The sequence below is a fragment of the Lutra lutra genome, chromosome 11 (genome assembly GCF_902655055.1).
Source record: "Lutra lutra chromosome 11, mLutLut1.2, whole genome shotgun sequence".
Classification (NCBI taxonomy): domain Eukaryota; kingdom Metazoa; phylum Chordata; class Mammalia; order Carnivora; family Mustelidae; genus Lutra; species Lutra lutra.
The window spans coordinates 88119121-88146238 of NC_062288.1; the positions used below are offsets into that span (position 1 = coordinate 88119121).

The window sequence follows — 27118 nt, forward strand, 5'->3', positions numbered from 1 at the left end:
TTTCTACCTACCCTTTCTCCTGATTACCTCAGAAGATCCGAGAATCTTGTTTGGAATTTCTCAGCTTATGGGTGTCGTGCAAGGGCTGGGACATAAGAAAAGACAGGTCTAGATGGCCAGAAGATTGAGGGGCAAGAGAGAGATGGTAAACTGATATGTAAATAAATGATATTCCCATGGTAGGTGTGGCTTGCCTCCTGCAGAATTTGCACAAGCTAAACATTCAGTACAGTTCCTTCTTTCCAGTCCTGTCTTTGCCTGTACTGGTTTGAAGGTGAATCTCTCACAGAACGTATTAACTGTTCAGTTTCCAGAGATCTTTTTGTTAGTGGTTTCCCTGGGACTGTACCAGCAGAGTTCCAGAAGCCAAGATGGAATGACACAAGCAATCAGGGTCCTCTCCTCCTTTTTCTAAGAAATACAAATTAGAAGTTTGGAAGTGGCCTTAAGAGAAAAACATCTCTCCCTACCAGCTGTGAGCTGGTAGTGAGAGTGAGAGCAAAAACTGTTGCAAAAAAGGGAAGAATTGATTTAGCTGTCAAATAGTGAGCAAGATAAAAAGCTAGTGGTTCGTGAGTCCAACATTCTTTTGATTGGGGCTGAAATTCCCTCTGTGGGAATTTCCCCTGATTCCCAGACTCAACATTCAGCATCTTATAGCTGATGGAATCGGAAGGGAGTAGGTGGTTGGGTGATGGGCCAGGCCCCTTCTTGCTTGTTCTGTGAGTCAGGCTGTGGACCTTAGTCTGAATAAGTTTTTAATCTTCAAATGAAAGCCCTTAGCAGCCTGGAAAAAACAAGGCATTGAACGGGAGGCATCATAGCCCTGCATTAATTTTATTGTATTTCTTTCTTATTTTCCTTTTGGTGCCAATCTCCAATCATGATTTACAGTTCAGCGCCAGTTTCCTTTTCTTACAGAAGGGATGGTTCATAGCTAGTTGCTGCAGTGAGGTGGTTTGGTGCTGGAGAGGCCAAGATAGTAAGGGTGGCAAAAATCCTCCTGCCCATGGATCACTCCTAAATGGGGGATCCTGAGTCTACGGGAGGGCAAAGCACCCGAACCGCTATGATTTATGTTAAGAAGACTATCCAAGCTGGCAAGGTTGGCAACACCAAAGCAGACTGCAGGTGTGCTCAAAAAAATACAAAGGCATTGAGAATGACGGATCGGGCTAACTCAGAGTCATCCGTAGGCCCAGTCTGAGGTGGCACCATTTTGGATCAGATAGGTGAGAAAAGAAAATTTTTTGCTGGGTGGGGCAGACCCGGAGGACCTGGAGTCCAGGCAGAGAGGATTTCTCTTCCTCTGGAAAGAGAAGACATTCCAGAGAGAGGTTCACTATGGCAGAGGGAAGTAGAAAAGGTAAATTAGGAAGGGAAAACTGGAAATGGCAGTAAAATCCAATTTATATGGTAATCCATGCTAAGCTAATGTGGGTACGAGCTTTGGCCGGGTCCGCTGATTTATTAGTTTACAGCCTATGTCCTGACAGCCTCACACCTGCCCTCAGAGGATGTACTACCATCCAGAGGGCCTACAGCCAGGCTTGGGAACACCCCAGGAGAGGGCTTGGAAGGGTATTGAGTCTTTGGAGCAGAAAATCCTGGCTGCGTGAGTGGAAGGACTGGAAAGATATGTGAAGCTGCAGAGAGGCATGTGGGGGCTCCTGGGTCTAATTTCCAGGAGTCTGCCCACCTGTGTCCCATCTTTACTAACAGGGCCCCCTCTCTCTCTGGCCTCCCTGCCGAGGTCTATGAGTCAAGCAGGTAGGTACCCCATTCCCCAGCTACTGGGTGTCCCAGAGCTCACCAGAACCTCCTGGGTCCTACCACCGGGAGCCAGTGGCAGCTGGCTTTTTGAGCAAGTTTTCTGTTTTGTTTTGTTTTTTTTTCTTTATATCAAGGCCCTTTGATTTTAGTAAACTGTTTCTCAGTGTCTTCCAGAGGATGCCAATTCTCTTTCAAGGTGCTTGACCCTGTTCTCTCCCTCTTTGTGTGCCCTCTGCAGGGGCTGCGGCTTCTTTGGATCACTCCTCCTCTGGACTCACAGCTCCTCCTATCCAAGTAGGGGGAGACCCTTGGGCCCTCATCTGTGGTCCACCTCCCTGGGTAGGGCAACCCCAGCCTGCCTCCCTGGCTTTCCCGGAGCAGGTCCATCCCTCTACCTCCAGGGAGGGTTGCCCTGGGAGACGGAGGAGGGGGAGCGAACAGTCACCAGACACAGTGGTACTCACAGAGGTTGGTGGAGCTTGGCTCTTCAATATTTATAAGCACTAACTCTAATGGAAGCAGGGGAGGGAACATTAGCGACAATTTTCTTCTGTGTCTTTAGCGCTTTTTTTCTCCCTGAAAACAAGGGGACACAAGAAGGAAAAAAAGGAGCAGTGAAAACTGTTTATGCCACTTAGCTGCAGGCAAGTGAGAAGAAGCGGGCTGAGGTGCCATCAGATGGCTGAGAGGAGCTGGGGCGGGGAGGGGCATCTCAGACATTCACAGTAGGGCTCTGCTGACGTTCCCTCCTCCTGCCACCACCTCCAGGATGACGGCCTGCTTGCCACTGTTTTTCAGGCTGCTGCAGAATATAGGTGACAGGGCATGATGTGAAAATAGGAGGGAGGAAAGCTCTGGGAGGCATCACTGGGGCCAACAGGGAACTGGAAGTTCTTCTACCTGGCCTGCCCCACCTGTTGACCTTGTGCAAGTTCTTGACTTCTCCCAGGTGTCAGGGCTTGAGTGTACATAGGTGGGCAGGGGATAGGTACTCTGATCTCTGGGGTGACTGCTGATTTTCTCCAGTGTGGCTTAATCACCTTCCTCTCTCCTGTTTGCAACTTCTCCACCCTCCAAGGTTGCAGCTCACATCGCAGCGCCTCCAAAAAGCCTTTGCTTTCTGCTTGATCCATAGAGTTCCTATGACAATGACACTTTCACTGCCCATTTAGCAATTTGTCATGGACCGTCTTGTAGCATTTCTTTCTGCCATCATCAGTGCATGCTTAAGTCATCTGTTTGACTCTAACCCTGTTTATGGTCAGTTAAGTTTTACTGGGAGCTCAGAAGGGTAAGGACTGGCCATCTGTGGTCTAGAATTCTGCTTTGTGCCCAGAGCAGTGAAGCTCTTATATTTAGCGTGAAGGCCCAGGAAATGCTGAGTCTGTCTGTGGTGTAGCCTCCTCATCAAACTCTCCTTCCTCCCTGTGGAGTTGCCAGGAATTAGAGTTGGGAGCAAGATTGCCTTTTGTGGCTGCCTCAAAGGGGTTGGCTAGGAGACTGCCCTGGGCCGGCAGTGGGGCAGGGCTGGCCTGAACGAGCCCATACCTTGTGCACCTCTTGCACCGGCTCCTGTGGGCCCACACTTCCCTGTGGCAAGGACCGAGTGGCTGCCTCTCCCACTGCCCCTGCCCATGTACCTGTTTTCTTGGTTCCAGAGGCAGAGTTAACCTCTCAATGAAATTGTGTGGGAACAGAGTCTACTCTATACAATAATTTTATTAAAAAAGAAGAAAAGAAAACTGCAGGCAATTCCAAGGTTTTAGAGCATGGTGTAAACTAGTGAGCTCCCCAGCCCCGTGGTGGGAGAGCCATGGGAACAGTCAAGCAGGCTCAGGTCTGGGTCCTCCTGGAAGGAGGACCACCAGGCCCTACTAGCCAAGTCCAGGCTGATCCCTGAGAAGCAACAGGGAGCTCGTAATCTGGAACCCAGACCTGGGAGAGCTGAGCGATGAGTGCTGTGACACGGGGCAGCTTCTCCACCTTTCCTTCCTGCTTTTGTTGATCTACTTTTCATTCAGTGCCATCTTTCTCTCCTTTGAGAAGATACCATCCCCCCTTCTCTGCCCTAGATCCTGCTTCTGGGGCTCTCCGATGTGTAGCCAAACAAGTTCTGGAACTTCACACCCCCATTTATTGAGTTCAAGCCTGTGTCTCCTGCACACATCCAACTGCATTGGTGCCTCACAAGGGCATGTGGAGTATCTCTGGGAAGGAAGGAGACACACAGGACCACTGTCTGCCCCTTGGGAAGGGAGCTGATGGCCAGGGAGCATGCGTGGGGTGGAGGCCCTTTTGTACTTCTTGACTTGAGTGTCATGTACATGTCTTGCCTGTGAACAGCAGTAACACTGATTAATAATCTATTCTGTCACCTCCAAAGTGTGGCAAAGGTCAGGGGTAGAAGGGAGGTGGAGTCCTATCTCAGTCTCCTCTTGGGTCATCCTCCAGCTCCCCCACGGCCCTGCGCCAGCTCATTCCTATGGGCTTACCAGACTCATATGAAGCAAGGTCATTCCTACCTTAGCTGTGCAGTCAGAGCTTCTGGTTTCCCTTTGCTGAGCAAGCCTCTGAGTGTAAGCAGGCAGCATCACATTTGTGAAAATGTGAAAATCAATAGCTGTAACATCATGGCCCCAAATTATCTGAGAAGGAGAGCAAGATGGAAAGAAAACCCCATCACCTTGCTCTGTCTCTCACTCTTGCTCCTGTCTTTGTTCAGAGCCCTGGCTGTGTATGTCTGGTGCTAGTACTGGCTTGGGGAGTCTGGGGGAACTCCCAGGGAGGTCAGGAGCTAAGTCTTTTCTGATTAACTCTGCATGGCTCTGAAACTGCCTTGCTCAGACTAAGTGCTCTTTGATGAGGATATCAAAACCCAACTCCTGGGGCGCCTGGGTTGCTCAATCAGTTATACATCTGACTCTTGGTTTCGGCTCAGGTCATGATCTCGTGGGTCCTGGGATTGAGCCCTGCGTTGTGCTCCCTGCTGAGCGGGGAGTCTGCTTGAAGCTTCTCTCCCTCTGCCCCTCCCCTAACTCACATTCTCACTCTCTCAAATAAATAAATCATAAAAAAGAAAACCAAAACCCGAAAACCTCAACTCCTGTTGGGGGGCTGCCCTTGGTTGGAAGGAATCCATAAAGCAGACACCAGTGTGAAAGCATTCCAAGAAACACAAAAATGGTCCCAAGGATCAGTCACCCACAAGAAGATCTTGGGGAAAGAGTGACCATGTCACTTTCAGCCCAGCAACCCACACCAATCTGTTCTTGAGGAGGATGGGCAGGGTCTGGAGCATGTACTGCCTCATTGATGATGCTCATTTGATGAAGAACTAATTTCTTGGATCTAAATGTGGATTGAAAGCATCTTCTCTGTTCTCTGTATGGATGGACTTTAGACCATGACTCACCTGGCGTGAGTAAAAACTAAGCAAGCTTACTGTTCCCACCTGTTCTCTGTAGACCAAAGAAGAAGAAAATGAGGATTCCTAGCCCAGATGGGGTGTGAAGATTTGAAGCTTCTCACCCTTCCAATGTTAGGCTGGATTGGGGACTTAATATCCTAGTTCCCTGGGGATTACCAGGACCTGGGACTTTCAGTGCTAACACCAGAGAGCCATAGGCAGACCAGCACAGGCTGGTCCTCTGGGCTGCACTATGGTGGTGGAAAGGTAGGGATGAGCTTACTTGGGCTCCCACAGTCCTCATGGAAGCTTTGGCCTCCCGGGATTAGGGGAGAAACAGCACTCCCACGAGGGGTCTTGGTGGGTGCAGCGAAAGGAGCCCAGACTAGCTGTATGTCCTGCTGCCTGTTTAGGGGACCCTTGGAACTTCTGGTTGGGACTGTCTTTGCTAAAGGTATGTGTCAAGTTGACTGGGACACAGCACACCCAGACACTTGGTCAAGCCTTATTCCAGATGTGTCTGTGAGGGCATTTCTAAACGAGATTGACATTAGCGTGAGATGACTGAATAAAGCAGAGTACCCTCCCTCATGTGGGGGGCCCCATACAGTCAACTGAAGGCCTGAACAGAGCAAAAAGGCTGAGTAAGAAGGAACTCTGCTTGTCTGACTGAGCTGAGATATTGGTCTTTTCCTGCCTTCAGACTTACATGGAACACTGTCTTTCTTGGGTCTCAAGCCTGCCGGCTTTTGGACTTGAACTTACATCCTTGGTTCGCCTAGGTCTCCAGCTTGTCTGCTGTGTTCTCAGAACTTCTTAGCCTCCACACTCATATGAACAGATTCCTTGTGATCAGTCTTTATATATCCTATTCTGTTTCTCTGGAGAACCCTGACCCCTACAAGGCCAAGTAACTCATACAAGTTTGCTGTTGGCAGTGACCAGAGGGGACTGTCAAACTGGTAGAAGCCCAGAATTCAAGGTCCAGGGTGTTGAGCAGGAAAACCCCACCAAGTCTTTTCAAATACATTAATAAAAGTCCCATCATGCTCTTCCATTTCAAATATAGTACTTGCATCTAAACTCTAACGCCTAGATTACAACCAGCTTTTCTTTATATCAGCAGTGCTCTGAAGGTGAGCCCAGACCCCCAAAGCAATCTGGTGTTCCACGTCATGGGCAGGAGCCAGAGATCCCAGTATAGTTTATCTTAACATTTTGTACCAAAGAGTGGATCATGATATGCTTGAATTACCTTGAGGGCTTTTGTTTTGACGGGTCCAACAAATGTTGCGTTCAACTCCATAATATACGTGACTGTTTCAATACAAAAATAGTTTAGGTATTTGTTAGTAAAATTATGTCATCTATCTCAAAAAAAATTTTAAGTATAATTTACATTCAAGAAGATTTCCATTTTTAACCTGTGGCCTTAATGGTCCCTAAAATGCAGCTGTTTCTGCCTCTCCCCCAGTACGTACTGACCACAGCAAGTTTTGGGGTCATCTTGGTGCGTGTCCAGCCTAGGCTGGGAGCATGAGGAGTACTCAGTGAGTATTTGTTGGATGAATCAGGTGGTAGAATGTGACACTTTTCAGATACTTTAGGCATGGAGATAAGTTGCCATCACTGGGGCATGTCCTAGGTTCTTAGTTGCAGTGAAATTACTTTAACTCTGGCTAGTTTAGACAGAAGGTGACGTTGTTGACTAGCTCACAGAATTGTCACAGTTGGTGCCTGGCATCCCTCTTGCAACCACCAGAATGAATGTGCCCCGTCTCTGTTTCTTTGCATCACTGGCTTCTGAATCATGGCTGGGGAAGGATGCATCTGATTGGGCCAGCCTAGGCCACATGTTCTGGCCTGTGCCAATTATTGTCATCACCCTTCCCACCCCATCCGTGCTTTACCCTTTTCTGGCAGTTTCCTTTCCCCAGGCCTGATCCCCATAGACTGTTCCCCCCAGACTCCTTTGCTGTCAGGTTTCCATTTGCTTAGATCACCAGTAGGAGACAGAAGGACGAGTGGAGAGAGAGAAACCCTGGTATTTCTACCCCTAGTTACTCCTTCTGACTTCAGCATAGAAGTGTGGTGGTAGATGCATCGCTCTCCCTGAGTGCTAGCCTCGGGCACCCCTCTTCCTCACTTTGCCTCCCCACAAGCTTCCTATTGTTGTGGGTCTCTGACTGCCTGGGGCCCTTGACTGGCCATTCAGCCCCTACCTTATCACTGTAGGTGGTCCCTTCAGTAACCTCTCTTGTCAACCCCATCTGAGTGTGCCTTCTGTTCTTCATGCCCTGGAAAAAGATGCTGAGAGAGTGAGCATCTGGCATTTGAGCTTCTAGGTCAGGGTGAGTTCTGCTTCCCACTAAGGCTCATGAGGTGAGAGATTCCTTGAATTTAGGGAGGGATGATGATGGACACTCTCACCACCTCTGCACAGTACTGTGCTGGAGGTTTACACCCGCTCAATAAGGCAAGGAAGAGAAACAAAAGATGTAAATATTGAAAATAAGCAAGTACAACTCTTCATTCACTGAGTTAATAATTGTATGCATAGACAATCCAAAGGAATCTACTAACTATTAAAATTAGTAGCTGAATTTAGCCAAGTATCAGTGTACACAAGGTCAACATATAAAAATATCAGTTGAATTTCTTGATACTGGCAACAAACAATTAGACAATGGGATTTTCTTCAATGCTATTTACAAGGAATGTAAAATAGTGCAGCTGCTATGGAAAACAGTATGGAAATTCCTCAAAAAATTAAAAACAGAATTGCCATGTGGTCCAGCAATCTCACTTCTTGGTATCTATCCCAAAGAGCTGAAAACAGGACATCAAAGCGATATTTTCACAATAGGCGAGTGGTAGAAATAACCTAAATGTCTATTAATAGATGAATGGATAAAGAAAATGTGGTCTGTACATACATTAGAATATTATTCTGCATTAAAAAAGAAGGGAATCATGTTATACACTACAATATGGGTGAAACTTGGGGAAATGACACTAAGTAAATTAAGCCAGTCACAAAAAGACAAATACAATGTGACTCCACTTATATGAGGAACCTAGAGTTTACGTAGACACAGAAAGGAGAAAATGATTCCTGGGGGCTGGGGAGAGGGGGAAAAGGGGGTGTTGTTTAGTGAGTATAGAGTTTCAGTTGTGCACGATGAGAAAGTTCTAGAGATCTACACAACAATATACTTAATGCTACTGTACTTTTGTTTAAGGTAGTAGATTTCATTGTGTGTTTCCTATTACAATAAAAAATTATTTACAGTAGCATCAAAAATATCAAAGAGCTAGTAGTAACTCCAACAAAAGGTGTGCAAGACCTCTACACTAAAGATTGTAAAACACCGGTAAGAGAGATTGAAAAAGAGGTTTTGAGAGTTACTGTAGCGCTGCAACAATTAAGATACTGTGGTATTGGCGCAAGAGAGACAAATAGAGCAATCAGTGGGACAGAATAGAGAATCCAGAAATAGACCCACACATATGCAGTCACAAGATTTACAACAAAGGCTCCACTGAAAATCAGTGGGGGAAAAGATGGCTTTTTGCAGTATATGGTACTGGAGCAATTAGATATTTGTGGAGAAAAAAGGAGTACCGTACATGAAAATTAGTAGTTGGTAGATCATAGATCCAAATGTGAAAAATCAAACAGCAAAGTTCTGGAAGAAAACATAAGGGATATCTTCATGACACTGGGGGTGTGCAAAAATTTCTCAAACAGCACTCAGAAATGCCCTAAACGAACAGAAGGATACATTGGACTACATTAAAATAAAATCTTGTTTTTTTCCCATCAACAGCCATCATTCAGAAAGCGAATAGATAAGCCACGGGCCAGAAGAAGATATCCAGAGCATATCTAGTAAAGAATCTGATTTTATTTTATTATTATTATTTTTTTTAGAATCTGATTTTTTTTTTTTAAGGGCAAAAGAATTAACAGGTCCTTTACAAAAGAAGATATCCAATGGCCAACAATCATATGAAAAGGTCCTCAACACTATTATTCATCAGAGGACTGCAACCAGAACAAGACTGAGACACCATTATACACATACCAGGATGGCAAACATGAAAAGAAAAGCAGAACCAAGTCTTGAAGATGGGGAGCAACCTGAATTCTCAGACATTTCCGAGGGAAGTATGAATTTGCTTAGTCACTTTGGAAGACTGTTGGGCAGTGTTTATTTAAAACCTAAACGTGGTCTACTCTATGACCCAGCAGCTACCCTTGTAGATATTTATCTGAAAGCAATGAAATATGTATGTTTCCCAAAAACCATACAAGAATATTCACAGCAGCAATGGAATTCAACACAGCAAAAAGAAAGAACCCAGATACCAGGCCACGACTTGAAAGAATTTACAGACATTATTTTGAGTGAAAAAAGTAAAAAAAAAAAAAAAAAAGAATATACACTTTTTGACCCATTTATATGAAATTAATGTAAAACTAGTCTATGGCGATAAAGATCAGAATTGTAGTTAGCTAAGGGGGTAGGGGAAGGTTAGTATCTACTAGGAAAAGGCATGAGGGAACTTTCTGGGGAGGTGGGTGTGTTCTATATCTTCATCTGGTTGGCATGCACATGTAAAAATTCATAGAACTATACTCAATATTTGTGTAAGTACTTAAAGTATACCTTAATTCACTCACAAAAATATTTATTGATTTATTTATTTATTTAGAGGGAGAGCACAGGTGTACCAGTGGGGGTGGGGGGGGTGGGGAGGGGCAGAGGGAGAGGGAGAATCTCAGGCAGGCTCCATGCTCAGTGAGGAGCCCAACGAAGGGCTCAACCTCGTGACCCCGAGATCATGATCAGAGCTGAAACCAAGAGTCAGATGCTTAACCAACTGAGGCACCCAGGTGCTCCAGAGTACTTTAATTTTTTCAAAGAGGAAAGGGGCCCAGAGGTCAGGAGAAAAGGTGGATCTCCCCCCAGGACATGGGAACAGCAATCTTCCTTCTAGCAGAAGACACGGGGAAAAGCGGTGTGGTTATTTGGTATATCGTGGGGCAGTGAAATCTCGGTCAGACCCCCTCGGAGTGACCCCTGGTTTGCGCCATCAGATCCTGTGGGATTCCAGGGATTCGGGGTGAATGGGAAGCCTCTCCTGGCTGGGATGATTGAGTCGCAGATTCCTGGCTGTTGAGGGGCTCTTCCGGTCATGGCAAAGCCTCTGCAGCTGCTTCCCTCACACATTGGCTCAAGTTCAGGTGCAGACATTTCCACAGTATTTCTGGGTGAGGCCCTAGCCTCCACCCTGAGGCGTGCTTGAGTGCAGGCCAATGCAGGACTGGATAAGCAGGGTTGGCCAGAGAGGCTCCTGGATGAGGGGGAGGCCCTGGGTGGCACTCTGTACCCTCTCCCTGGGCTTCCAGGCCAGGGCTACTCAATGTGTGGTCCATTCATTACTGGAGTCTGTCCGCAACTGATACTCACCCATGGTGATACAGCGTGGAAATCCAGAGTGGGCACCGAGAAGCTTCTATAGCTGTACTAGTACTCTTAAGCCTCTTCAATTTATGTTATAGAATTGGGGCTTGTATGTTGTATAGCTTTTGTGGTTTTCATTTCATTTTTCTAATTTGTTTTCGTCGTGTTTTACAAAAACAGGACTGTGATGAATTGGACATTTTTGCAAAGAGAAACTGGTCTTTCATCATAAGCTCTAGGAGCATTTTCTTAAATGCTGAAGGAGTGTTTCTTAACAGGACATATGGATGAGCTCAGGCTGGGTCGCTGGGAAGTCAGGGGCTGCTGCCACCTGCACGCGGCCATTTTTAGAGACATTGAACGAAACAGCCTAATTGAAGTTTCCATAGTTACCAGCACCGCCAAGGAGAACATGAGCAGATCTTAAAGGGAAAAAGCAGGCACGGGCGAAAGCCAGAAAGGTGGAGGGGAGGAGGTCTGGGCCGGAGAGAGTGGCCACCCCTCTGCAGAGCTGGAGCACTTAGCTGTTGTCCTCATCCCAGGGCCAGACGCCACTGATGCAGCTTTCCATGGAGGACACTGAGGTAACTGCCATGAGGCCTTTGGCACAGCTGGCGGGAAGGGTTACCCTTCAGGGGTCCTGTGCTGGCCCGATCCCAGTGCCAGCTCCAAGAGTCACCTCTTTCTCCACACAGCCCACTATCTGTGGGCCTCCACCCCAAACAGAGTTGGCAATCAGGGGAAGATGGCAGGAAGGTTCCTATGCCAACCCCACCCCATTTCCTGCCTCTGTTTCCCTGCTATTGAGTGGGGTCAGTGCCACAGACCAACCAGCCACCTCCTGGACTCGTTCCCTTGCTCAGACTTTCATTCATTCACTCAACAGACATTTCTAGAGCTCTAGGGCTGTGGTGATGGTGGAAGATTTACACACAGCCTTTAGAACTTGCAGGGATCTGAAGGGCAAAAGCATAGTGGGAGAGAGAAGGCTGGGCTTGGCCGTGTGGCTCACAGGATCTGGAGTGAGCGCCGCTGAAGCCAGGACTCATTAAATGGTTGTCAGTGGAATCAGCAGAGTCATGGAAATGAACACTTTTCAAGTCCCTCTTGGGCCACATCTGCATGTCCCTGAGCCCCACCCCCACCCCCTCACCCCGCGGAGAGACCCTTCTTACCCATTTGGTTTCAGGCATGAGGTGTGTTTCCACACACAATGTCAAAGCAGATGTCACACCATCTTATGAAGTAGCAGAAAAGGTGCCGTCTGTGATCCACCCAGGAGCCCTCCAAGGCCTCCAGCCACTAGACGGCGCTGTTGCCACTCTTGAGCTGAGAGGCCTAGGAAGTTCGAAGCCAAGAGGAGGACCTGTATTACCTTAGGAAAATATTTGGATGATGTGAAATAAGAAGCAGTCCCACCTCAGAATTATAGGGTCATAAATCACTCTGGAGAAAAAAGGGGCCGGGGGACAGGAGACTTCGGACGTGAGTTTACGATCTCTCCAGAAGCCTCTGATGGAATTACAGCCTCATAACTCACTGGGGTCTGCTCTTTAGTCCAGCCTGGCCTGAGCTCTTACTCAGGGCCCCCCAGGAAGGTCAGTCAGGGTGTCATCGGTGGGAGATTCCCTAGGCAGAGGCTTTAAGCGGGCCCTTTAGGCTCTCTGGGGAACGTGAAGGGTGCTGGGTGCTGACAACTGAGCCCTACTGTTAGAGATTCTGTCAAAATGAATTCCGAGGAATGGAGACTGAAGGGGGACAGCTGAAGAGCTACAGATCCCAAACACCAGATGGAAGGGGTTCTGTGGGGTTCTGTGGGGGTGCGGGACAGTGACATTCTGCAAGGAGCTTTGGAACCACGTAGCAAGGACCTGGATCTCTCTTTGGATGAGGTAGAATGGCATGAGGGTGCCCTGCTTCTCCCTTGTCTGGGCCATGTCTGCAGTTGGTCCTTTTACAAAATGGCGACCACCAGTGAGAAACACATAGTAGGGCCGCAGAAGAGCTCGCAGACTGAGAGCAGCCCATTTGCTGAGGGAGGTGGCATTGACTTTCCTCCAGCTGAGAAGATGTGCCTAAGGGAAGAGGAGACTGTGGCTACCAATAGGCCTACCCTCCCTGGCTCTAGCTGTGGCGTCTGTCACATCCGGGGTTAAAAAAAAATGGCCACCAGAAGCAGGTTTCAATGGCAAGCAGGGAGGCACTGTTAAAAATAGTTACATTTCCTGAGGTGTGCTCACTATATGTCAGACATTGTGCACATAATGACACTTAACTCATACAACTTTCTTACAGATTATTTCCATTTCACAGATAAGGTGAGTGAGGCCAAGAGACGACTTGTTGAAGGTCACACGAGCCCACAGTTGGGTATGGTGTATTGGAGATTGGAGGCTGATCCCTCCGCCACCATGGTGCATCCCACCAGGAGGCCCGCCAGTGTCTCATCCCCGGGAATGATGGTCCTTGAGTCTGTCAGCTACATTCCCATTCCTTTTTTTTTTTTTTTTTAAGATTTTATTTATCTGACAGAGATCACAAGGAGGCAGAGAGGCAGGCAGAGAGAGAGAGAGGGAGAAGCAGGCTCACTACTGAGCAGAGAGCCCGATGTGGGGCTCGATCCCAGGACCCTGAGATCATGACCTGAGCCGAAGGCAGAGGCTTAACCTCCTGAGCCACCCAGGTGCCCCTACATTCCCATTCCAATGCTAGTCTTCCCTCCCTGTTTCAGTTCCCAGTTGCAACCCAATACCTATCTTTGCTCATTTTTCTCTGCACTGTCCTTTGTATTTCTGATGTTATGGTCACAGTCAGTCAACCCATCAATGGGAGAGAGAGGGACTTGGTTTAAGGTTTGTTATGACATAGCACAATCACTAAGAGCATCTGTGTTAGAGGCAGAGAAACCTGGGCTCACATGTCAGTTCTGTTAGCTCTGTGACTTGCCATGTCGGGGACTGATGAGGTTATTGATGTGAGCCTCGGTGTACTCATCCATAAAATGGGTATAGTAGTGGCAATGACCACCGAAAGCTGGATCTTGAGATTTGAATGAAATGATTTCACTGTATGAAATTACCTCTTTGAGGACGTCTTTGTGGTCTGGGGAGTGAAGACCCTCTGTCACCAGGCATTGAATCGGGCGTTGAATCAGACCAGCTCTTGGGTTCTCTTCTTTCTCTCCTCCAAGTATCTTATCCACACTATACCTATGAAAGGTCCTAATTTTTTTCTAGCTGATGGGAAACAGAAGACTACAGTCATTTGGAAGCCTTGTCTTCAGGATCGGTTTGGTTTCATGACATGATCTTCTGCAGGGACCTGACCTTGTGGCCCAGTACTTTAGAGAAAACTGGGGGCCTTTATCTTACTGCTCTGTATCCAGTGTTCAGTTCAGAATAAAAGACGTAAAAGCTGGTCTATTAATTGAGACAAGGAGGCACAATTCTTAGGGAATAAAATGATCAGGTACATACCAGCATTGGTCTATTCAAATAAAGCAGCGAGTGGTGCATTAGAGACAGTGAGAGGCTACAGCTGTCCGGGTCAGGGTGCTAATTGGGTGGTGCCCAGGAGAAAGGTGGAAAGTGCTGGGAAGGTTACACTAGCAACAGGTCCCTCTGAAAAGTCACCTGCGAATCTGATGAGTCGCAGAGCCAGAGCCCGCGAGGCCGGCCCTCCGCAACACCCCCACCTGGCGTGGCTTTGATGTTCTTTCCTTATCTCAAACATGTCACAACTCTGAAGGTGGAATAAGACTTGGTTCCGCGGTGCATCATGGGGGGGGAGGTGTAGAGGTCGGGCCTGGAGTCCGTGATGGAAGTGACACAGCAGTGAAGAGGTAGAAGGAGAGTGAGGGCTCTTACCGAGAAAATAACTTTCTGAAATGACTTTAATGTTGCTTTTACAGAATTATTAAGGGTTTTAAAGGACTCTGTCTTGTGCTGCAGACCTCCTTGTGCTCCACCTTCTAGCCTCTTGACCCGCCTTTCAGCCGGCTGTTGCCATAGCAACGAGGGGGCAGGCACAGTAGCTTGAGGGCACCTGCCTGAGGGACACATCCTGCACGCCCCCCACCACTTCTTCCTGAGCGCTGCTCTGCTCCTGTCTCTGGGGTCACTGGGGGTGTGGTGCACGTAGTCTTTCCTGCGGACTTGCGAGCCTAGGAGTCTGTGGGAACAAATGGCCCATGTGCAACCTGTAGGCACACTCTGAGGGGACACTGTTCTGTTCTGAGGGGCCCAAGGGAGACCGTTCTGCTGCCCACAGTGGGAGCCCACTCAATAGCACATTCTTGAGTTGGGATGTCCTCATTCCTCTGCCTCCACTTCTGTTTCTCAGGACCACGTCCCCAAATCAGCCTCCTGCTCACAAGGCCTTGTCTCAAGCTCTGGTTTGGGGGGAAACTGAGGCACTTAGTATTTTTTAGTTCTTCATTTCTATACTTTATTGGGAAGCTTTTGTCTCTACTTGCATTTCAGGATTTGGGCAGTGGAAAGAGCCTGGCACGGACTTGAGTCTATTCATTTATTTCACGAGCATTTCTAGAGTGACTGCCGTATGCCGTCCCACAAGCTAGGGCTGGAGAGAGAACACGCGTGATTCTTCTTCAAGAAGGCTGTCACTTGGCGCCCAAAGCTGCCGCGCACTGAAAACTCATGAGATTTTGGAGATGGTCAGGAACTCGCCCAGGGGCACACGTGGAGAATGTTCAGCTGCAGTGGGGGGGATTAGGAAACTGGTTCGGGGGATTGAAGTCCAGCTGGGTGGACGGGTGTGCCCACGCAGTTCTGGGTGAGTAGCTTATTCCCCTGTCTCCCCCCCAGAGGCAAACTACAGAGGAAGCAGGGATGCGACACAGTGGAGTGGGGGCAGCGCCTGCGGGCTGGCACTCCAGGGGGGTTCTGGTCCTTTTAGTGCAGGAAACAGGATGTGCTCCTGGTGAATGGGGCAGAGACTGCACCCCTAGTGACCCGCCAGCTTCCCCTCCGTGACCCTTCAGCTTCCTGTCCCCCGAGGCCCTGCCTTTTCATCCCTAGAGCTAGACAGCCTGACTCAGGAAATGGCTGGGGACTTGGAAGATGGGGAAGAAGTGGCCCAGGTTTGTGTTCCAAAGTGGAACAGGGGCAAGAAGGACCCCTCTTTGGTTGGGGCCATGAGTACCTTGTCTGCATTTTCGAGGGGGGAGTCAGGCCTTTCTTAGAATCAGGCAGCAGTAAGTCTGCTGAGAAAAACCAGCATCTGTGTGTGCACAGGCCTTTCTAGGCCTCATGAGACACTGCTGTTTGTGGGCTCCTAAGGGGGGCTGCCAGCTTGACAAGGACTTGTGTTGAGAACCCGGTCTGTGTGCCTAATAAGGACGAGTTCTCTGCTCTCTTGGAAGCTGACCAACATCCAAGTATATAGAAAACTATAGGTTATGTTTTAAAACGATCTTGGCTTGGGGGCACCTGGATGGCTCAGTTGGTTCAGTGCCTGACTGTTGACTTTGGCTCCGGTCGTGATGCTCAGGGTCGGGAGATGGAGCCTCAGGTCGGGGTCTGCACTGGGCGTGAAGCCCGCTTAAAATTCTCTCTCTGCCTCTAAAATAAACAAACAAATAAAATGATCTTGGCTGGATTCATCCCTAGAAGGCAAATACAGCTTCTCCTGGCAGTGTGGGGTGTGAATGCCACAATGTCCTCCTGAGACTGGAAACCCCTCACCACAGCAGGTGTCTGGGTCAACAGCTGGCAGAAAACTTCCAGCACACAGCTGGCTAACAGCTGTCCTTCCTCCTCCTTTTCTTCCTCCTCCTTTCTCTCTCCCAGTAGCCTCCCTTCACTCCACTTCCTTTTTTCCTGTTCTCTGTAAGATTTGCTCCTTCTTTTTCTAAGTCTTCCTCCCTTCTTCCCCAGTCTTTCCAAAATCCAGCTCAGGGAAATTAGGAATTTCCACAAAATGAGTCACATTGACTGTAAATAGCTAATAATGTCTTTAAAAAGGTGGGGGGCCTTAGGTCAAAAGCAAAATTCTCTGCAGGTGGAAGGCGAGGTTTCCTCTGTCAGCTGTCAGCTAAGGGGCTACCTCGTGGTCAACTTAAACTTTCAGTACCCCGTAGCCATCAGGATAGTCTGTTATGCTGCAGTAACAAATAGCACCCCCCCTTCAGTGACTTAAAACAGCAAAGACTCAGGTTCCACTCATGCTACGTGACTAGCAGGGTCATCTGGTGTTTCTGCATTGTCATTGTCCTCACTGTCCAGTGCTCACACACCATCGGCAGGTGGCTTGCCTGGCCTTCCTTTTTCAGGGTGGGAAGCCGTTGTGCTCATTCAGGGAGGGAAGGTGCTCACTGTTGAACAGTGACGCAGTCCACCAGCCATCCTGGCATACAGCCCGACCTCACATACCCGCCCCAACTTTGGCATGTGCCCCCCTGCAGCCCTGTAGGCTCGGGGGCAGTGTTCAAGATGGGAATTCTGTTAAAAGCAAAGCAGGGCAGGTTTGGAGAAGGGGATTAGTGCAGAAGTGACCTGCCCCTGCCTGCACTTACTCTGCTTGGCCAGCAGCAGCTCTGCCACCATGAGTGAGGTTCTGACCACAACGCCTGGCTCTCTTCACCTGCAAACGATGGCCACTGGCTGCAAGTCCAGGCATTAGTTACCTAGAGATAAAATATTCATGGGAGGGGATGTGGCCTGATGTGGAAAGTAACAGAGGTGTATCAGTTGGGTGGGGAGATGAGCCAGTGACTACCTTTGTGGCCGATGGCTTTCTCCTATCCTACTGCCCATGTTCCTCCCGCCACCCGTTCATGACTTACTGAACACTTGCTCTGTGCTGGACACGTTAATGCTAAGCTTGGGTAGCATAAATTCAGCTGATATCCTCTCTGCCTTCCAAAATCTTACAATCTAACAGTCAAAATACATTCATGTTCCTTTTCATAAGATGTTAGATATTTACTTTTTGGCAATGAATATATAAGGCATCTGTTACAGAATGAATTGTGTCCCTCCCACAAATTCATCCCTAACCCTCAGTGTGACTGAATTTAGGGAGAGGTCCTTTAGGGAGGTAGCTAAGGTTAAATGAGGCCATAAGAGTGGGGCCCAAACTTGATGGGACTGGTGTCCTTATGAGAAGAGACAGCAGAGAGCTCTCTGCATGCGTGTCCAGAGGAAAGACCATGGAGGACCAGAAGGTAGTTCTGTGCAGGCCTGAAGGAGAGCTTCTAGCAGAAAGCAATCTGGGCTCCTTGATCTTGGGCTTCCAGCCTTCAGAACCACGAGGAAACAGATGTCTCTTGTTTAAGCCCCGCAGTCTGGTATTCTGCAATGGTGGCCTGAGCCGACTAGTCTGGCATCCATTCTAAATTTGAGGCCCTGGGCTGGATCCACTCTTTTGTTTGTATGATATCATTTTTGTGACAAATAATGACACCACATGCACATGTGACCCTTTGTGGTCTCAGGATCTTTTCACTTTTATTCTTGAAGTCAGCCTTCCACACGCTTTCCTGGGTTTCATAGAGCAGTTAGAAGTATCTTCTGGTCATGGAGGAAACCAAATCCCAGGGAAGTGGTCTGCTCAAGGTCACGGTGGCTGGCCGTGCTGAAGCATGACGTTGTGTAGGTGAGGGAGTCAGCGGATGTGGTAGGAACTTGATCGCATGTGGAATCTGATTTGAACTTTCGGACTGAGACCGTTATCTCCACCATGGCCTGCCTCGTTATTGAGGAAAAGAGAGAAATACACTTTTCCTGTCAGTTGGAACTATTGAAAAGAAAAGTAAAACAGAACAAAAATACCAAACAGCAGTCTGATCTCAGTCCGTCAGTTTGTGCTGGGTCTTGAGGTCGCTAATTCCCACTTTCCCTCCTAGGTGTCATCTCTTCCTTAATAGTCTCAAGTTTGAAGTGTTCCCTGGTCATTGGCTGTAGAATGTGACTCCCAGAGATGGGGGCATCTCAGTGTCACTGGGGTGCTGTGGTCTCCCCTCATCTCAGAAGGGCTCTCTTCTAGAAGGTGCAGGGCAAGCTGGGACTCACAGACTTTGTACCAAGTCACCTCCTGCCCTTTCTCTCTGGCCCCCAGAGGTCCCATTTTGGTGACACCCGAGAGGCTCTTCTTTGAAGGCTGGCAGAGCCCAAGGACTGGGGGTTGGGGGCAGCAGGGAGGTGGGAAGGACAGGATTTGCTATTGGTGGCCTGGGGTCTGTCTCACTTCTCCCTGCCCTGTCTCCCTACCTCTCTTCCTCACTCTCCCTGCTTTGGGGTTTCTGTCTCTCCAGCTACATTCTGTTTCCTCCCTTTGTCTTCTCCTAGATTTCACTTTGAATTATGAGTGGAGATGTGGAGCTCACCTTCTCTGGCTGTTGACCTGAGGCTCAGAGAGACAGAAGGATTTGTCCAAAGGCAGCCAGTTGAAGGCAGAGGACGCAGAGCTCCTGGGTACAGGTGGGGCCATATGCTGACCCATCTGCAAGTTCTCCCCTTTCCCCTCACGCTACCAGGAGGCCAGCATGGACCCCAGACAGATGCAGGTGGCAGGCGGACAGCCGTCCCTGCTCCCTGCCTCCACTGCCACACTCCCATTCTCTCTCTCCCTGTCCTGCTTCTGTGCCAGAGGCACCACTGGGTTCAGGATTTCCACTCTCTATCAAAATGCTGGAGGTGGTAGAGACTGATGAAATCACTTATACTAAGATAGAGTTTGCCGAGAAGACTTCCAGCAGGGATGGCCACTCATGTCCTCTCCAGCAACAGCTCTAGTGGGTTCGTAGTGTTTGCTGGAGGCCTGTGTTGAGAAGGATTCAGAGGTTGATTCGGTTTCATGCGGAAGTGATGACCGTTGATGACACTGGCTGGTAGCATGCATGCTCTCTCCCTACCTGGGGGCATGATCCCCTCCAGAGGGCTCTGCTTTGTAACTGCAGATAGAGCCCTGAGTAGCAGAACGTACCTCTGGTGGTTGAGTTTAAATATCATGGAGCTAGAGAGAGAAGCTGCCGCATCTGTCCCTACTTATGTGGGGACCTTGTTACAGCCAGGCTTCCCCTCTGCCGGCTTCCAGCCAGACACACAGAGAAAGACCCAAATGCCAAACTGCAATTTTATTATTTTTTAATAAACTTTATTCTATATTACAAATAGGTTTTTTTTTTTTTGTTCTGAACTGCAAAATAGGAATGCCTTATATTTACATACACAGGTATACAATTAATTATAACAAAGGTACAGAAGCTTGCCTTTACCAAGTTACAACTGGGCTCCAATTTAAATAGCATAGGTTTCCTTTTTAAAAACTTTATTTTTTTAAATCTTTTTTTTTTAACCTTACTAGGATACTCTTTGTCAAAAATCAAAACCAGAAGACCCTCTTCCTCTAATAGATTCCATCCACCTATCTTTGAGGCTCATTGTAACACTGTTGTCTAAAGATATGTTTTGCTTTGTCCTAACCAAGGGTCGGTGTTCAAGGTGGAGATTTATGGAATCAGAGGTGGGGCGGGGCTGGAGGGGGGTGACCAGAGCAGGAGTGACCTGCCCTACTTCCTTCAACGGCCTCTCACCGAGACTCAAAGGCCTCTGCCTGTTTCTCAGACCACCCATTCGTCTTCCCTGTTTCTCCTCTTCCCTCTAGCATTGGACTTGACTCTGGGTCATGTGACCAGGCCAGACACTGCTCCCCCTATGCCTCCGCTCACTGAGCCATTCTCTGTGGGTGGTACACTGGAGTTGCTGGTTACTGTGGTGCCTGGGCAGGACCCTGCTGGAAGAGGTGGGCTGGTCCCTACCAGCTCAGGTGGGGGCGGGGGGGGCCAGCTGCACCCACTCCTTCCTGTCTATGTCAGGGTTTGGGAGGTCTTGTTCTTGGTCAGCATTGCCATGGCATGACCAAGCAAGGACCTCAGGCCTCAGGGATGCCAGACCGAGGCAGGGAGTGATGGGGGGAGGGCCGTCTACTCTAAAAACACAAAGTCATTGGTTTCCAAATGGAAACAAGATTCTTTGAGGTAAACTAGCTTTTCTTTTTAAAGAACGGAAGGTTTAACGAGCCAACAGCTGGGGAGAACATCAGGGGAGGGAGGAGGAAGGACAGCACATGAGACACATAGTGCATCTCGGTCATGGGCCTGACCCTCATCCGTTAGTCCTGTCTGGGAAGCGGTCGTGCTTGGTTGTATCCTTTTCGTTGCTCTTTAACTGTATCCTCTGTTTTGAATCCCACTCTTGGAAGGGAGCCCTTCTAAAATGTGCTTGAGTCATAAGATCAAAGATACTAACAAAAGAACTAATTCCAGTTCAAAAGAAACAGAAGGTGAGCTGCACAGAACGTGTCTATTTGCCATGAGCGTTTGCCCTCTCAGAGGAGGGAACTGGGTCTCTCCATGACCAATCCTGAACTGGGAGTCCCTCCAGTTTGAGGGAAGCTGATGGGAACTGCAGAGGGGCTCAGCAACACTAGGGGTGGCCCAGAGAGCCAAGGCTGGACAGAGCGAAAGGGGGGTGAGGAGGAGGGAAGACGTGACACACCTGACGGAGGGCATACGCCCCCCCCCCCCCCCACGTCACTATCTCTGCCAATGAGGACAGAAACCTCTTTTCATTTATTAGGGATCTCGTTTTGTTTAGTAGCTTCGCTTAGCTGGGGTAGTCACCTGTCTCCTAACAAAATTTAACTGGGATTCTACTGTTCAAGTTGTATCACCTTTACAACCAAAACATCCTGTATGTTTTATAAAGTTGGATACTCCCCCTAATTAAAATGAAAACAATTTTGTCAGGGAGCAAAAACTTGTTAATTAAAAACAGAAGTCTCTCTTCAAAGTCTGAAACTTTTACTATAGAGATTCCTTTGTGAATGGAAGGAACCGTCTTTTTCTCGGTTTTCTGGTGGAGGGCTTTGCCGCTCTTGGAACCATGAGGACAGGGGCTCCTGGCTTCCCAGCCTTTCCCTGCAGCTGCCTCTCTGGCCTGTCCCATGGCTGTGCCTTAGCTTCCCACTCTGTAATGGCTGTCACTGGCCGCATCTGTGGGAGGAGAGGGGCAGCATCCCGGCTCTAGCCATCAGAGGTGCCCGGGAAGCACCACGAATATTAGCAGCCATGTCCATGCCTGGGCAATATCCTGACCCATTTTTTAAGAACAGGGGGAGCCCCCCTCCTTAGCCCCAAGGCTCTCCTGGCAAGTCATAGGTGAAGAGTTTTTTCCTCCTTTCAGCAATTTGGACTTGACCTGGGCTCCTTCCTTAATCTCCAATGCTTAACATAGACAAACAAAACCCCTCAAACCCCAAGTAGACAGTCCACGTACAGGTTAAAGAAAAAGGGAGGGGCTGCAGAGTCAGGGAACCTCAGGCACCTGTCCTGGATGTTGACAGGAGGCATGGGGAGTGACAGGAGGTCCTTGACGTGAACTAGAAGCAAGAGGAAAGGCCAGGAGAGAGCCAGGATCGGCCTGGGGCAGGGTCTTCTCCCGGGGACTCTGGTTACCTGGAGGGTATTCATGCTTAGACATGCCTCTCGGAAGCCTTTCAGACCCCTGCTGGGACCGCTTGTTGGGGCAGCCCATCCCTGGAAGGGCCACGAAAGGGGTGTCCCTGGGCCTCCGACCCCGCAGAACCTCCCTGCCTCTTCCCCTCCCTCCTTGCTTTCTGATTGGTGGGAGTTTGTTCTCGATTAAGAATAATTAACTTTAACCCTCGCTAGGTTAAGTATTTGACTTTACATCCTGTGAAGCCAAAGGAAGTGTCCCCTGATTCCTGAGAAAGGGGACAGACAGAAAACAGGACTTCCCCTTTTGAGGCAAAGCACGTGGTTGTTGAGGGTGCTGGAAACATCAGCAGGACTTGCCTCTTGGGAAATCATTGCTTGTGGCTCTTCTGTTGGGGGATCCCCAGGGCCCAGGTGGGACTGGGGCCCCTAATCTCTCAGGGAGGCAGTGCTGGGACGGTGACGGGGCCTAAAGCTGCCCAGGGAGGGGGTGCTGTGAGGTGTGAGGCTCCCGTGCCAGGAAATACGCAGCCTTGGCGCAGAGGCTCCGCGAGCAGCTGCAGGCAAGGGGGACGAGGGGAACGACGGGGCACACTCGCCTCTGCAGGGGAGAGACGCTCTCAGAAGCCAGACATGCAAGGGGAACACAAGCACAAGGATCTCGGGTTGGGGGAGAGGGGGTGCTGGGACTGTACCTCGACATTAGCTTAGGGCTGGGGGGAGAGACCCAGGCCTGAGTGGACTCCCGCCCCTGCCTGGCACAGTCCTGGATAGTCTGCTCACTTTGGGATCATCGACAATGACCTCCCTCCCAGACCACAGCCCTGCTCACGCTCGGCCAATGGGCTTACAAGAGGGAGGCTCTAGGGCTGACTCTGGGTGTGCGTGTTGCTCTGGGGTGTGACCCTACCCTGGCCTGGAGACAGGCAGTCCTCTGCCCCCAAATTAAAACCACACTGAAAGAAGGCAAGAAAAAGTATTTTCCTGAGGAATTAACTGACACAGTAGCCAACTTCACTTACTCACTTATTGGCACTCTTTGCTGTTAGCAAGAAATATTGGGGTCTCCCCTTATGTGGAAGGACGAAGAACGACAAAGCCCACACGTGGGGAGACTTGTGCTCCCCGAAAGCAATGACCCACCTGAAGTCATCTGTCTCAGCTTCTCTCCATCCATCCTTTTACATTCAGGACCCTGTAAAGCTCCCTCTCTCCCACCACCCCAGTTGCAGCCCATCTCTCTCCTACATTCAAAATTCCCCCGTAACCTAGGTCAGTTACTCTGTGTGGTCTCCCAGCGCCATTTGGAGCCTGGTGGTCTCAAAGGCTAGAGGGTGCAGGAGGCGGTTGAAGGGGCAGGTGAGAGGAGATGGGCCTTTTCTCTCTTCCTCTCTTCCAGGGACTCAAGAAGTTAAATAAAGATTCCACCTTAAACAGAGTTATCACCCGGCAAATCTGCTGCCATGGGGGAGGGAGGCCTTGAGGGGACCTCCCTCCCCCAGGACCAGTTTGCCCAGCTCCCTTCTCTGCTGTGTGGTGGCCCCCATACCCCTCGGGGCAGCTCTCGGGGTCTCTGGCCTGCCAGGAGGAGACCGGGATCCCAAGGGGAGTTTTGGAAAGAACACGGGGAGTGAAAGACAGCTTTCTGATTACTTTGAATCACACGTGTACCAAGAATCCAAATGGAAAAAATGGAAAACAAAAGGAGAAAGGAAAGAGAATTTTTGGTGGGGCAAGGCGGGTTGCAGCTCGGGGTGATTCCTGTTTCTCCAGCCCAAGCAGGCCTCAGAGACTTCGGGGAAAAGAAAGAAAGAAAGAAAAAAAAAAAGCCAGCAGCGACCACCCCCCCCACCCTAGCAATTAAAGTAAAATCTGCCCCAGCCCCTTCTCCAGGAGAAAAGAAAGCGGGAGACTGTCCTCTCCTCTTTCTTCCTGATGTTGAGGTCTCTCTGAGGTGTCTGAAGTTTCTCTTAAGACAAAACGGGGCAGGGGCAGGGCAGGGGGGTGGGGTGGTTCTGTACCGACAAAGGAACAATAACAAAAATAATAATAATCCGGTAAAAAATAAAAGCTTCAGCAGAACCATGATAACAGTCTTCTTTTCTGCCTGTTCATTTTTTCTAACTGTGCAAAACTTAAAAAATAAATCACACACACTCATTCACACATGCGCTCTCTCTCTCTCTCTCACACACACACACACACACACACTCTCAGCTTCCACTCAGCGAATCTGTGTTAAATATGTTTGTGTCTCTGTCCAACCCAACCCCTCACGTGTGCAAATATCTCTTAGTGGCCGTGGTGCCTCTGCCCTCCACGTGCTTCCTCTCTGGTCGGGGCCGTGACTTCTCGGTTGGAAATAAACCGGTCAAGGGTAGAAAGCCCGTGCTTCTTCACCTGGCACTTCATTCACCAAAACCTTTGGTTATTTTTCCCCCTCGATGTGTATCTTTCCCCCATTCTCCTCTTTCTGAGGCTAGGCTACTGGAGTTTTGTCCCCATCTGTCCTCTCCTTGATGCCACGTGTTGCTCTGGTGTGGGTCACCTTCCACCCGGCCTCTAGTCGAGTCCAGGCCTCCTGCGGCCACGGAGCACCCTGGTTTCCTGCGAACAGGTGACTCTCCTTCCCCCCACCTGCACTTAGCACAGAAAGCTAGTGTTGACATGTCCTGAAGCTGTAGAATCAATGAGCAAGGGAGGAGAAGGGAATCACTAGAGGGTCCCCTCCACAGGACTAAAAATCCTTTTGAGCTCTCTGCCTGCTCCTGGGGCGCACGTGTGTGTGCACACACACACACTCACATGCACATGTGCATGCAAGCTCACACACACACATACTCCTATCCAAAGGGGCCAGGTTCCTAAAAGTATAGGGTGCTCCATGGGCTTTGCTGGAAATGGAGTGGTTCCTTCCCTGTTCCAACTGGGGCTCACTTGGAGAGGACGACAGGGATGGATGTCTGATGCTCAGGGAGCAAAGGCAAGACCAGAACCCTCTCTCCCAACCACACCTTGGATGATGCTTCTTGTCTCCCAGAGCCATGGACAATTAGCCACCAGAGCTGCCAGGAGAGAATCCCGCTTAGGGTGGGAAACTGGGCCAGGTGGCAACTAAGGTCCCTTCAGGATTCAGGTTTCCGTGACCTTCCATGAGACCGTCTCTTACCACAGCCCCTGCTCACCCATGTCTGAGCACACATTTGCCTGAAATGAGAGATCCAGAGATGGAAGGACAGGTGGAGAGACAGATGCTGGGGCCGAGGTCCGCTGTATGCCTCTTCTTACGTTGTCATCTAGGTCCTTCAGCTTGAGTCCTTGGTCCCTCCCAGACATGGCGAGCTGGGGGCTGAGTGTGGCTGGCGTTTTGGTTTGTCTCCGTGGGGCTGGGCTTGAGTGTGGTTCTCTCTGCGATGACTGGGGAGGAAGTGAGGCAAAGGCAGTGACTAAAGAGGCAGCAGATGGTAAAGGAGTCATTGCCAAGGAGGTCTGGAGAGTCCAGTGACAAGGTCATCTGCATAGCAATGGCATAGGGCTCTGCAGGGGGACAGGGGCTCGGCTGTCCGCCCCAGCCTTCTATAGAGTTCTCAGGAGGGGTGCTGGGGATGGAGCCAGTGACGGTGGCCGGAGGTAGGATCTCCTGGATGTACTCTGCGTTTTCCACTGACCCTAGATGAGCGCTGACCGAGGAGGATGCCAGAACTTTCTCTAGACAGCATCGAGGATCTGGCAATGGATGAGGCCTGGGACTGTGGACGTGCTTCATTTGCATTTGGGGGTGAGTGGAAAACAACACATTCTGCTTCCAGGGTGGGCGCGACTCTCTTTCCATTTCTCCCCTTCTGTGGGATGTTTCTGCTGCTCGGAGCCAGACTCGAAGGTCAGGAGGGTATCCGCGGTGGCATGTAACTGCTGTGTCTCCTGTCTGGCTTTCCACAGGCTGGGGAGGGGTTGGAGCAGGAAGGTCCCGAGGAGCACTTGGAAGGACTCCAAGAAGACCGCAGGGGGAAAAGGTGGCCTCTGGATGCCAACCCAACAGGTGAGAGGCGGCTCGAAAAACACCTCCCAGCGCCCCTCTCCCACAGCAGGAGCTGTGGCCTTTCTTCTCACACTTGCAACGGGACCACACCCTGGGGGATCCCCGTGGAGATGGAAACGGGGGACAGAAGAGAGCCAGGTGAGTCTTCTCAATGAAGATAATACTGAGCTCACTGCCTCTTCCCTGGACCAAGGGTCGGCCCAGGTGGGAGGTGGAGGAGCATCCTCTCTCCGTGGCTTGTCCTCCGTTCTCGGGCCCTGCTGCTGATGTCTGTGGTCAGCCGGGAAAGAAAGCCCCTCTGTCATCTTCTGGCCGGGTCCCCGTGTGAGCCTGGCCCTCTGGGACTTGCTGAGGGGCGGTGGCCTGGTTTGATCACCCTGGCAGAGCCCCAGAGAGAGAAGAGAGGCAGGGAGGAGGGAGAGACAGAAAGAGGCGGAGAGAGACAGCGCTGCTCAGGGGATGCTGCTGACGCCAGTTGGAACTTGCACTTGGTAAAGATGATAATCTAGACTGAGGCACGGCTTGGTGTGTCCCTCCCCCCAGGGGCCCTGGAAGGACGGTTCTCAGCTGTCTAAGCTCATGAGGGTCATGACTTGTTCTAGTTTGTAGGCCAGTTTCTGCTTTCCGCACTGGTCATCGTGGTCCAGAGGTCCGAGGATCTGTGGAAGGGCGGAGAACGGGGAGGTTACTGGTTTGTGCATCTGGGTCTCTGTTCTTAGGGCGTGCACACACAGGGTGAGTGTGGCCGGGCTGTGGAAGCCACGTGCACACAAAGATGTACACATGAAGCCGCTGGCTCCGCGGGCAGCCTAGCCTACTGGTGGAGAGGCGTGGGGGTGCTCAGGTGTGAGGTGCGGCATGTGGGTACCCTGGGGTCGATGTGCACAGGGGTCGTACCCACCTCAGCATGTCTGATTAAATGTGTGCCCTCTGCTGCCCGTGTTTGGCAG

At 49.9% G+C, this 27118-nt stretch overlaps 1 protein-coding gene across 1 annotated transcript in view; it reads right to left on the reverse strand.

Moving 5' to 3' along the window:
• Positions 1–19749: 19749 nt before the first annotated feature.
• PLXNA4 (plexin A4) overlaps positions 19750–27118 on the reverse strand; it is a 591498-nt gene continuing 584129 nt past the window's right edge. Inside the window, 1 exon segment of the mRNA XM_047695300.1 lies at positions 19750–26827. Coding sequence (XP_047551256.1) covers positions 26732–26827 — 96 coding nt within the window. The 3' untranslated portion in view covers positions 19750–26731.